The sequence below is a fragment of the Triturus cristatus genome, chromosome 2_1, assembly GCF_964204655.1.
Source record: "Triturus cristatus chromosome 2_1, aTriCri1.1, whole genome shotgun sequence".
Classification (NCBI taxonomy): domain Eukaryota; kingdom Metazoa; phylum Chordata; class Amphibia; order Caudata; family Salamandridae; genus Triturus; species Triturus cristatus.
In genome coordinates, this window is record NC_140581.1 from 364,410,693 (window position 1) to 364,423,277 (window position 12,585).

The 12,585-nt window shown below is 42.4% G+C and overlaps 1 protein-coding gene across 2 annotated transcripts in view; it reads right to left on the reverse strand.

Moving 5' to 3' along the window:
- The window catches only part of PLPP1 (phospholipid phosphatase 1), a 308,844-nt gene extending 296,488 nt beyond the window's left edge, over positions 1-12,356 (reverse strand). Inside the window, exon 1 of one of the 2 annotated variants that reach the window (XM_085631308.1) lies at positions 11,952-12,356. In XM_085631308.1, coding sequence (XP_085487434.1) covers positions 11,952-12,009 — 58 coding nt within the window. In that variant the 5' untranslated portion in view covers positions 12,010-12,356. The remainder of the gene's footprint in view (positions 1-11,951) is intronic. The other variant, XM_085631307.1, reaches the window with a different exon arrangement.
- Between the last annotated feature and the right edge of the window lie 229 nt (positions 12,357-12,585).

Genomic DNA, 12,585 nt, shown 5'->3' on the forward strand with positions numbered 1-12,585 from the left:
CCCAGGACCTTGACAGTTGTGTCAATCAGGGGTATCGACCTGTAATATTGATGGTTGTCCTTGTCCCCCTTCCTGAACACAGGGACAATAATAGCAGTGGACCGCATTAAGGACCATTGTCAAGGTTAGCCCCTAGATCTCAGTATCATCCATATGCAGATTAGGGGGAATCAAAGTGTAAAAATAGAACGTGGGCATAACAATCTCTTAAGAGTGAAGTTTAAAAACGTGCCCATCCCTATCCGCCTACAGTACTAAGAAGACGTCAGTCATAAGCAGTTAGTCAGGCTGAATTACGTAAATATATGTCACATAGCTTGCTACATAAAAAGGCATCACTGTTTCTCTTGAAAACATTTTTTTTTTTTGTTTTACTTTTTCACAGGGACTATAAGGAGCTTGTAATATTATGGGAATAAACGATGTTATGCAACTTCAAATCAATAACATTTTCCTACTAGCCTGTTGCGTCATGGCACAGAGTGCAATCATGGCAGTTAAAGAATAACTAACCATGTTGCTCATATTGAGAGTAGCAGGACTCTGGAGACGACTGTTAAGATTGGAGAACATGTGATACGATGGACAGATGTAAAAAAAAAAAAAAAGAAAAAAAAAAAAAAAAAGTGGAGAAGCAGTAGAACTAATTCAAAAAGCAATTTGTGAGCAGAAGTAGGGAGACTAAAGGAGAGGCAGAGAATTAAGCAACGCAAGACTAAAAGAGAAAAGCGATTTGGCCATTGAAGAGAAAAGAAAAAAAAAACCCTATCTCCCCCCCCCCCCCACCGGACATTCTGGAGACCTGTGACTTTGTGACACGGTCAATGGACTTCAGTATGAAGATAATTGAAGGAATTTGAAGAAAATCTACTAGGATTTATGTGAGGTCACAACAAGAAAACACATTAAGCATTTCAGCAAGAAATGGTTAAAAGAAAGAGGATCAGCAGAGGGTTTTGTAGGGAACAAAAATGGGAACAATTACTCGAATTTTATATGGCACTCGCTACATCAGTTCACCAGCACTGGACACGGCAGCTGTAATTACTCAAATTAATAACACTCGTGCACTTTCAGGGGTCAAAGGCTTAAGGAGGCCTGCCGGGAACGTACCATGCGAAAAGCAACTCATCATAAACAAACCTCAGCAGCCAATGAAAGCTGGACTTAGTAAGCTACTTTAACAAGGGGCAGGGTGGGTATCAGAGAATAAGGACAGATGACAAAAGGTTCAAGGTGAACGCCTGTGAAAATAACAAGGGGCATATGTACAAGCCCCTATCGCCACCACACTTAACATTGTGGTGGCAATAGGAGCTGCGCCTTTTTTACAAGACAGCGCTTAACGTTGCCTAGTTAATAAGGACCCTTTCACGCTATGGTTAGCGTGAAAGGAACGTGCAGTGGGTATTGCGGTGGGCGTTCCACCGCAGCACACATTGTAATTGACGCTACCCCCTATGTACAAGGGTGGGGTACGTAGGAGGCAGCGCCAAAACTAAGACCAGGAAAACCCTGGTCTTAAGTTGGCAAAACGAGGAGAAATGCATTATTTCTCCTTGTTTTTGCTTTTCCCCATATTTGCTGCCTTGTGCAGCACACATGGAAAAAGCAACATGCCATGGATTGTTTATGTACAGGAAGACACACCTTCCTGTACATAAACAATCCTTAAAAAAAAAAAAAAAAAAAAAATTAAAAAAATTAAAAAACTGCAATTTTGCGACTGACAGAATGGCATTTTAGGATTGTTTATGTGCAGGAATGGCCACCTTCCTACATATAAACAATCCTCCCCTGCACACAGACACCAGTGCAAGGGTGCCTGCAGTGACGCAAAGTTGCTAAACTTAGCGCCATAGCAGGGGGAAACACAAGGCTGCTCCATATCCTTGTAAATATGGAGTAGCCTTGCATTTCAGAAGAGGCGGAGAGAACCATTAAGCCAGGACAGCTAACGCCTCATTCCACCACTTCCTGGTACAGATGCCCCCAAATGTGGTAGTGAAGCGGTATTAGAACAGAAAATTTGTCTTAAGCATTGAATGGAAGAAAGAGTCAGCTAGATTTTTCTGCATCTTATACTACAGATGGGTTCCCCTTAAGTCCCTAGATGGAGAGGACCCTGACGGGGTGTCTGATCACCCGGCACTATCACCGTTCCTGACTGTAAGCCACTCAACCGACCTGACCCACCATATTGAGCACACCCCACCAAGCTTCTAACAGCGCATGCTAGTTGGTCCAGGAGACAGTTCACATTCTGGTGTAACCCTAGACTGTATACATATTTTATTTCTTTACTGGGTTGATAGTTAGTGACATGCCTGGGGGGTGGACTGGAGCTGTAAAGGGAGCACACCGACTAAGAAGAGATCCTAGTGGATTGATAAATATCGTATTATGTCGTCACTAAGTAAAGGGTTGCAGGATAGGGGCGGATCGGGGATATGATGAACACTATTCTACTGTCCTACAAGCGGGAGTACTGGACATTTGTCATTGAAGGGATTTCTTTTTTTTGTGATTACTGGCTTGCTTTCGCTTGAGGGCATTTCTTGTATAGTGCTGATACTTCCTGAGAACCATTTGGATATGTACCTTGAAACTCAGTCTGTTAAAAAAAAAAATTGTGCCCTTCAATTCTCCATAACCACACCCTCTCACATGCATTTTTTGCATGCAGCTCTTGGATGACAAGTAATAGCTCACTGTTCATATTAGGATTTTAACTTAAACCTCAAGTAACAAAAATAACTATTTACATTATATGCATGTTGTGACCTGCATGGTACACATGCTTTGCAGGATAAACTTTCTGCACTACCGTATGATTAGTCAAAACTTCCACTGGACAAAACTCCATCTCTCTCCAGCAGGTTTATTAATCACCAGTCATCTTGACATTTTTATTGTTGCTGGAAAATTACTGGAGGCAAAGAAAGCTACAGCAGATGCTTTTAATTCCATAATATCTCTGCGAAAATAGAGTCCCCGCCCAGAGTGAGCGCCCAGTGCGGTGGCAACTGTTGCACCGCCCTCGAGCCGGCCCATGATGGAGCTGTTTAATGGTACATTAGCAGCCTACAGAATTGTCCTCAATAGGGGGTGAGGGGGATTTTAATACCATATGGAAAATGAGCATTATGCTACAACTAAGCATTTCAAAACCAGTAACATTATTTCTGGCGTCTAACCAGCTGTTCAATATCCATCAATGCATCAAACCCCAAGTGGAAGTGATGTATCTGAGCCAAAGCACACCAGCGGTTATTCCGTTTATCAAATGTAAACAATTTGACCATATCACAACTCAGCAAACTGTCAAACACTGCCTAAAAATTCAACAACAACAAAATAATGGAAGTCATGAACAATGCAAATACGTTCCCTCAAACTGTACGAGGTTAAATTACTAGTGAGAGGTGGAAGTTTAGTTGTAAATGAAGTCCAAATGACACACCTCCCGTGAAGTTAAATTACAAACACCACATCTGCCTCTGCAGGTGGCACTGAATAATCCCCATCAGTAAGCTCTTCTATGATTAGCCTCTTTCTGTCTGCTGCTCGTTATTAATCTAGGCCAGGCGAAGGGCCGATTCCTGTACATACAATTCTGTAATATTTCTCAAATCCGAGGGGGATAGAACCTAGTTAATACTTGTTGACCTAAAGCAGTCAACCACAATAAAGACACCCTGGGTCTAGAGGGATTACGGTTACAAACGGAGACCTACCTAAAGGTGAACTATCCCTTTAAAAGGAAGGATTCCCTCACCCACCAAAAGTGACATGCTTCATCATTGGGAATCTCCTCGTACTGTGACACCTAGACACAGTACGGACTACTACCCCCCCACCCCTCTCAGAGGGGGGAGCGCAGGGATGTTTTGTTGTAAAGTAAGGTATACTTATTGCCACAATAATGAGCCTAGAGTGGTGGGGACAGCAAAGCAAAGAGTGAAAGTTAAAACAGGCAACATGGTTGGTGATTTTCTTTATTCATGCATCCCTGGACCAGGATTAAAAACAAGGCACTGCGGGAGAAAAATAAATCCGCTATTAGTGTCTGTAAAAGTTCAACACGTTTCAGCCTATTAACCCTCCATAGAGGTGTTGCGGCTTTCTTCTGGACCAGATCATACGTTCTTCTGCTTTATGTGCTCAATCAAAAAAATAGTGTGCATGTAAGTGTTTATAGAAAATGTTAAATATACAAAACCATCCGGTGATCCTATGAATCATCATAAAGTGGACAATTCACTGGTGGCACCCACTGACGTCAGGAATTGTGCCTCAACTCACCCTAGCATGCGGCTCAGGGGACTCTCCATCATGTATGCGGGGAACCGGACATTGGTTATGCCACAGCCGAGGCGGGACTGTCCGAGTCGTGTGCTTCTTGCATCCTTGCCTCCTTTTACTATATTGTTAAGTTTTTGATTATTTAGCTCCCCAGTAAGTGCTACTGAGTCTCTCGCTCTCTGCTAATTTTATCTGCAATGTGCTGCATCCCCACGTGGCTACGGCTTCTAAACCAGACAGCCATCTTTGAATGGTACTGTCCAAAGTGTACCAATGTTTATCTTCCTAAGAAGGTCAACACTTGGGTTCTAAACATGGCAGGTTCACTGGAAGTTTAAAACAAGAGACTAGGGGGCATATTTACAAGGGACGTGGCGGAGTGAGGCGTTAGCCTTCCTAGCTTAACGCCTCACTCCGCCACTTCAAAAATGAGGGCTGCACCATATTCACAAGAATATGGTGCAGCCCTGCGTTTCCCCCTACACTGGTTCTACACTTAGCAGCCTAGCGCCAATGCAGGCACCCTTACACCATAGTGCAAGGGTGTCTGCGTGCAGGGAAAGATTGTTTATGTGCAGGAAGGGGATCCTTCCTGCACTTAAACAATCTTTAAAAGCTGTTATGTGCTGCTTAATGCAGCACACAGATGTTGTAAAACAGCATTTTTTTTATTTTTAAAAGACTGTTTATGTGCAAGAAGGGGGACCTTCGAGTACATAAACAATCATTGGCCTTTTGCTGTTTTCATGTGTGCTGTGTAGCACACATGAAAACAGCAAAAACGAGGCGATATGAAACATGTCTCCTCGTAGCGCCAGGGTAAGACCATTGGTACTGCCTCCCATTTACGCCACCCTTGTAAATAGGGGCAGTGTCAGAAAAAATGGGTGTTGCGGTGGAACAACCACCACAACACCCATTGTCCTCCCCTTTCACGCTAAGCACAGCGTGAAAGGGGGCCTTATTTACAAGGCAGCGTTAAGCCACGTTAAGTGGCTTACCGCTGCCTTGTAAATAAGGCGAAGCCCCAATTGCCACAGGAACGTCATAAAAAGTGTTGTTCCCCTAGAGATAGGGGCTTGTAAGTATGCTCTTTTGTGTAATATCATTGTAAGAGGGCCACCTCTTGCTATATTTCACACTTTACTGCAAGAATACACTTCAGGCGGCATGTTTTTTTTCTACTTTTATTTTTCTAATTTATCTTGCTATGCTTATTGAGATTTTATGTGCATGGGTAAGCTGTTCAATGCAGGAATGAGTCAGTGGTTAGACGAATGAAGGCATGAGTGCAAGGATGAACATCAGAGTGCAACTATCAGGACCCATTAACTGACTAAACTTACAAGGGACTGAAGAAGCACTTTCAGCAATATATCAGACCTACTGGCATTTCTAGTGCTTGTTAATCACTTTCAACCTAACCGGTTTCTTCAGTGCGGTCAATGTCACGAGTAATAGTCTTGAATACAGTTATATGCTATTAATTGGCTAAAGAAACACTGCCGGTTTAAGTCCTGCTCCCCTTTCCCCATCCACCCCAAGATTAATCATCAGACTTTAATCCAAATCAATAGAAAGAAAGGCAAAAGGTAAAGAAAGCTGGGAAAACAACAAAGAGAAAGCATGGATGAAAAAGAAGCTGCAAGAGTGCGATAAAGCACTAGGAAATGTAGGGTGATGGAATAAAAAGGCATGAGGTGAAAAGCAAGACTACGCAGACTGTATTTTGCAGCAGGGCCCTGAAAAACTTAACACCCCATTACTTGTTTTTATTAAATACTGAAATGAATATTGTAATTGATTCAGAGATCATTTTTCAATGCTTCACTTCCTAAGCAAAATACCCTGTTGTGCTGAAAGAGTGTACCGTGTCCATAACCTAGAACAAAGCAGGGTGTAATGAAAGGGCGCACCAGACTTCACACCCATGGGGCCGCCAGAATTACAATTACAAACTTCAAAGAGGGCTGGCTGGCATGTTCATACAGTTATGGGCTACCAAAGAGAGCACGATCACCCACACTGAACAGCACCAGAATAGACAGAATATAGAAAGCACGTTAGAGACTGGATCAAGTGCACTGAATTAATGTGCATGACTATATAAAGTAATCTATGAGGAGGAATACCAGTGTGTGGCGACAAGCACTCGCCGAGGCATGGAGTTACCCAATCCAGGAAGCAAGCATTACTATTACGGTTTAAACTTACACTAGATGCGAGGGAAGAATCAGAAATAGTAATATATTTTACAGTTACTAGTGAAATCAGTATATATGTACATATCATACATATAACACTCCCCGTACATGAAAGCATCTTACTTTATTTGCACATCTAGGTCTGTGTGCTTGTGGGTTTGCCCACGCAAAGTAAACATGGGGTGGGGAACGAGGCACGGCGTCCGAGGACAGATCATACCCAATGAAGTGTGTCTTGGATGTTGGGTTTTCCCTGTGACTGTGTTCCGAGTGAGGAAAGGGGGCACAGCAACCTACATGACCAACATATATTAAGGCAAGGTGGTTTAGGATTTTCTCTGTGGGGTATGTGACAGGAAGAATGCTGTTCATTTATTGTCCACCTCACAGGAGTCAGTTATTCCACCTTTGAGTCTTGTTAACATTATGAATCAGCTTAGTACAACAGAGTTAAAATTACTTTCTCCTTCCCTTGGGTTGGATAAACTCAGGGCCACTGGAATTATGTGGCAAGAAAAGCCAAATTATGTGGCATAATTCCACACATTTCGTGATAGTGTTACTTCATTATTTCCTCATTTTTAAACCTGGAAACACTGTATGGGCATTGGAAGCATCTCATTAGTACAGGTTTAACACCCAAAAATAGCAGCAAGCAACATGAGGGTAGTAAGCCCAGGTTTGCAAAAGGGCCTTCCATTGCGTGGCAAAGCGTTGCTGCATCTTTAGTAACTTTTGACCCATGTGAGCTAAAAACACTTTGTTAAAATCTGTAGATTCCGCCGCAGACAATGGCTTATGTGACAAGTCTATAATTATGCGAAAATCGCCGCATCAAAATTGTCAATTAAATAAAACCATTATTGATGGGAGTCGTTACAAATGCTTTACAGACATACACGGTCTTCTCCAATTGCTGGAGCAATTGGGAAAGGTGGAGAGAAGGGGAAACGCACATACCAATCCTACAGATGGAACATCGCCAAACTACTGAGGATCTTTGGGCTACACTCACAGAAACAAGAGTCACCATTAAAACATACGGAGCCAAATATGCACGTAAAATATTAGTGACACCTACACTACTGATACGCCTACAGAAATCAGATAGCCGCCTGCAAAAGAATGCGATACCAGAGCGTGAAGGTACCCGAACCTGGCAGCACTACAAAGACATACTAATGGTAATAAGGTACTAGAAAGCTATCTTAGCAGAACATTGGGTCAGTGTTATAAGCACAAGACAGGACAACATGGAATCTGATGGGCCTGGGAAGCAGTAAACACCAGCAAATACGTCCTAAGGGTTCTTTAGGAAATGTGTACCTGCTAGTCATTTCAAGCAAGACTGTTTTGCAATACGGTGAGCTCATCCACCTTTAAAAGCGCAAGCTAAATTATACAAAAAGGTCAGAAAATTGCAACAGAAATACTTGTGAAACTGCTTTAGTTTTCCTCTTCATCTCCAAGATTCATTCTCGATAAAAAGCTCAGATTAGACAAATACGTTAAATAAACATTTGTCAAAAAGTGCCACAATTGAGGAATTTTTTATCTCGAACAAGACGTTAAACATTATGCGGAGCCCCATGAGTTCTGGTTCAGAAATGATCACTAGGTGATTCATACGGTCTGCAGAAAGGTCAGCTGAAGCCTATCCACTATGCAAATCCAACGATTCACTTCTAAAACGCTGCCCATTAACTCTAAAAACAAGCAGTACGCTACCACCAATCTCTCTAAATACCAACTCAACACAACCAAATCTGTAAAGGGAAATTATCAGTTTGTGTATGTCTTTCCTTCAATAAGAGACATCACTATTGCACTGTATGTCAAAAACATTGAGGTAGATTAACAAGCCCCTTGCGACACTTTTGCGTCATTTTTAACATGGGAAAAGTGACGCAAGAGTGGCGCAAGGGGCTTGTAAATCTTCCCCTAAATTTCTATTACAAATCCACTAAGAAACCTGCTTTCAGTTTCTGTGTGGAGTTCTTGGACTCAAACATTCTACAGCAAACATATAGTAGGTTAAGATGAACAGAGGTACATCTGGAGGTTTAAGTCGATTTATTAAAATAAGTCCATGACGATGGGGACACCAACTCAACTCAAGCCCTTCTGAGCTCTTCATGCTGACTGATGGAATTCACTGTGCACCAGGATTTTACATTGTCTAAGAAGCACAGACCATGGATACACAGCATACAAGACAACACATAAAGTATACTTTAATTCTACAGATACAATACTGTATGACTAAACTATTAAACCTGTTGGGAACAAACTTTGCTAATTTTATTGTGGCTGGTTAACAATTTGGGAGCATGTCATCTCTGGTGAGTGAGGGTTCTCGTCTTTACAAATGTAACTGTCTTCCCATTATTTCAACCATTTTATCACCTTAGTTTTTCACTTACATTTAGGTATAGTAGATACACCATCCGGTTACTTTTTGTGAAATTTATTTTTAGCATTTTGGGAGCACAGGGACGTGCTGCATATATTAACCATGTGCAAAAACAACAGTTGGACAGAATGCAGAACAATGTCATACATTCACCCCAGTACGGAGAACTGGGACTAAATTCAAGACTGATTTGCATATGGCTGGGTCCAAACTGGGGTGGCGCAGTGGGCAAAAGAACAATGGATTTAACCCAGATCTTTTGACTGGGGGGGGGGGGGGGGGGGGGGAGAAGGTTTGCATTGTCAGCATTCCGCCCATCATTTGTTTGCTGTAACACTTGTCACCCTAAGTGGGATGGACATGCCCAGACGCGGGTCCCTTGCTCACTGTGCCACTGGATTCAAGCTAGCCTGGCTGAAGAAGGGTGACATACCCTGAAACCGATTTCAGGATGCTTGTTTTGGGTCTAGGGAGGACCTGGCCTGGCATTTCGGTCTGGACTGTTCCCATGGGGCACAGGCTCAAGACTGATTTCATATGGCTGGGTCCAAACTGGGGTGGCATAGCGGGCAAAAGAACGATGGATTTAACCCAGATCTTTTGACAGGGGGAGAATGTTTGCATTGACAGCATTCCCTCAATCATTTGTTTGCCGTAACATATATTAAACAGGCACAGCTTCGAGCCACTAGGTCAATGGTATTGCATCAATAGGTAGTCAGATAAACAGGATACTAGTGACCTCCACGAGGGGAGGATTTCTGCTCAAGGGCAAATCCATACAGCACTATCCTATATATTTAATGTTTATGTATCTTCCAGATTCCTGGACCCACTGCATGTGGCATCTCCATCAGTAGCTGAGAGGTTAATCTTGGAACAGACAGCCTCTACAAGGAGCATTCCGTTAAAAGACTACGTACTAAGAAAATAAAAAAATAAAAAAAACATGTTAAATAATTAGTTTTACAAAATATTACCTCTCAAAACAAAAGCATAACGGATCTGAAAGTCAAAATCTCTTTCAAGAATAAAGATCATGACTCAGCTAAAATAGCTGGAGACTATGGGCCATATTATCAAGCCAGGCAATAAAATTATCGCCGCTTTAGCGGCAGAAAACTGCCGCTAAAACGGCGATAATGGGCTTGATAATATGCTCTATGGAATTCCAATTGAAGCCCATGTTAGATGTGAAGGACATCTAACCTGAGCTTCGGCGATAATGTTATCGCCTGTCTTGATAATATGTGCTTCCTACCGAGAAATTCCAGACTCTCGTATTTTACATTAATTGCTCTATGCTTAAGAATCACATTTTCTTGATAAAATTCACTGCCACAAAAATGCATGTTCAAGTACTGTTTGTGAAGGACATTAACATCACTGTGAGACGCAATAGATTTCAACTTAGCTTCCATCCGGTGTAGATATCCATTTACTATGAGAGCTATAAGCGCTTTTAAAAACAGAGGTAATGCACACCTCCAAAGCATTGACACTGGTGTTAAAAAGCAATCCAACGAAAGATAACATAATATATCACAAAATCCAAGCTGACATCAAACAAAGCAACATTCTAGAATGCCTATAAGCTGGTGGGTATTAGCGTTGCAAGACTAGATAAAGAGACCGATGTTCTCCTCCACAATTCACGGGCCACTTTAAGTGCGTGTAGTTCACCTTTCTGAAACTCATGGTGTAAGGAAACAGCCCACTAGACATGGAGCACTTCCAACAGAAAACCAGATACATTTCACACATCTTTATAATATAATGATTCCAGATAAACTTTTTGTAACGACAGACTTAAAAATATAGACTGCCACAATATTGATCTTACATAAATAACTACGTTCAAGCTATCCGACTTTTATTTAATTCCCATTTCAGTTAAACACTTAGCAAAACATATTAGGACAAGGTTAACTTGCTCCTCTAATTCCAGCCTAGTCACAGAATGCAGAACCCCAGTCAAATGCCACGTTGCATTTTAACACAGGGGTGACAAAGATGAAGAAAAAGCTTGGGTGGGCTTAATTATCTCACTGCGGGTGTTAATTATTCATAAAATTTAAAATTATGGAGTGGTTTTGGTCCTTATCACTTTTGAGGTGGTCTCACAAAAGTCATGTGCACATTAACCAATGGAATTTAGCTTGCTGATCACCTCTAGACATTTTATAGTTAATGTAAAAAGGGAAAAAAATAACACATACACAACATAAAAACGGATCCAACATAAACCACTTGCTAACTAACTGTTCAACTAGACTACTCACTAAAATTACTGTCATAAACACTTGTGCCAGCACTAGTAAAAACTCAAACGGAACAATTACACGTGGTTTCTACTGGAGTTACTTTTTAGAACGTGAGTTTAGGACAACTAATGAACTGCTGCGTAGAAGAGTTTAGTTGCACATTACAACTGGTTTCTAATTAGGTTTATTTGTTGCAACTGGTTTTACATTTCCTAAGTTTTACTAGCCGCGCATTAAGACAAATTTCATAAAATCCCATTTGCCTGATGTGCAACTGATTCACTAGGATTTCCAGGGAACAGCCCAGTATCAGCTAAAAAGCATCGCAAAGGATGCATAATATGAAACACTCGGAGGCAAAGTCTCAATCAGTAAAATTGTTTTTCTATAATATTTATGGATAATGTATTTCGCCACGGTATTTTATCTCGCCAAATCACTTGTGTGCATTATAAAAAACATTTGCTCATGCAATGCAAGCAAAACACTCGAAGGGAGCCCGGAGGATGACGCCCAGAACCGGTATCTCCCAGGGAGGAAGGAGAGTGTCCCGTTTGGCCAAGTAGCATGGACAGCAGAATTAGATCTAACCCAGCCAAGCTGCAACATTATATATACACCCCACTTATGCGATGAAACACACTAGCACAACACACTTAAGAGACACACGTGAGGTAAACCGTACAGCATAGCGACATGTGTTCTGCTTTCCAAAGGAGCATGCTGTGGAAACGCCATGCATTAAAAAGTGCGGAACATACTCACCCAGTACCAGGCAGACTACATCCAGAAGCACAAAGGGTAGCCTACTCTTGTCAAACATACTGCCAGCTCCTCCGGTGCCCACAATGAGAGCAAGACCTGTGTGGGGACTACGCTGAGACCTGTGGTCAGGAGCAGCTCACGGGCTCGGTGTAAAGCACGCGTAGCACACAGACTCACTGTGGGCTCGCGGGGTGCCCAACGGGCAGTTCACAGGCCCTGGGTTGTCCGCTTGGGCATTTGTCACCAGCAGTAGGACAAGTGAGCTGCTCCTTCTCTACCGCGCCCACACCCGAGCCCTGCCTAGCACAGCCCGCCCCCTGCGCCAGTTAACAATGAGCTCACAGCAATGGAGCCTCTCTCTTACAATACTTAACTCCAGCCTTTCCAGCAACTTAAAAGGAATGCAAAGAGGGGCGGGGCGTGCGCCTTGCGTCACAAAATACGGTTCTCTGGCTAGAACGTATCTACCTTTACGAGACGGCCATGTTTGGTGTAGGAAAGCCGCTCCAAATCACTAGCACGCCCTGCAGTGAGCAGCACGGAATTGTGGACAGGGCTTTGCCCAAGTCTGGGGTGGATCAACAATGGAGTGTTACATTTTGGTATGATTGGTTTCAAAATATATTGTAACAAT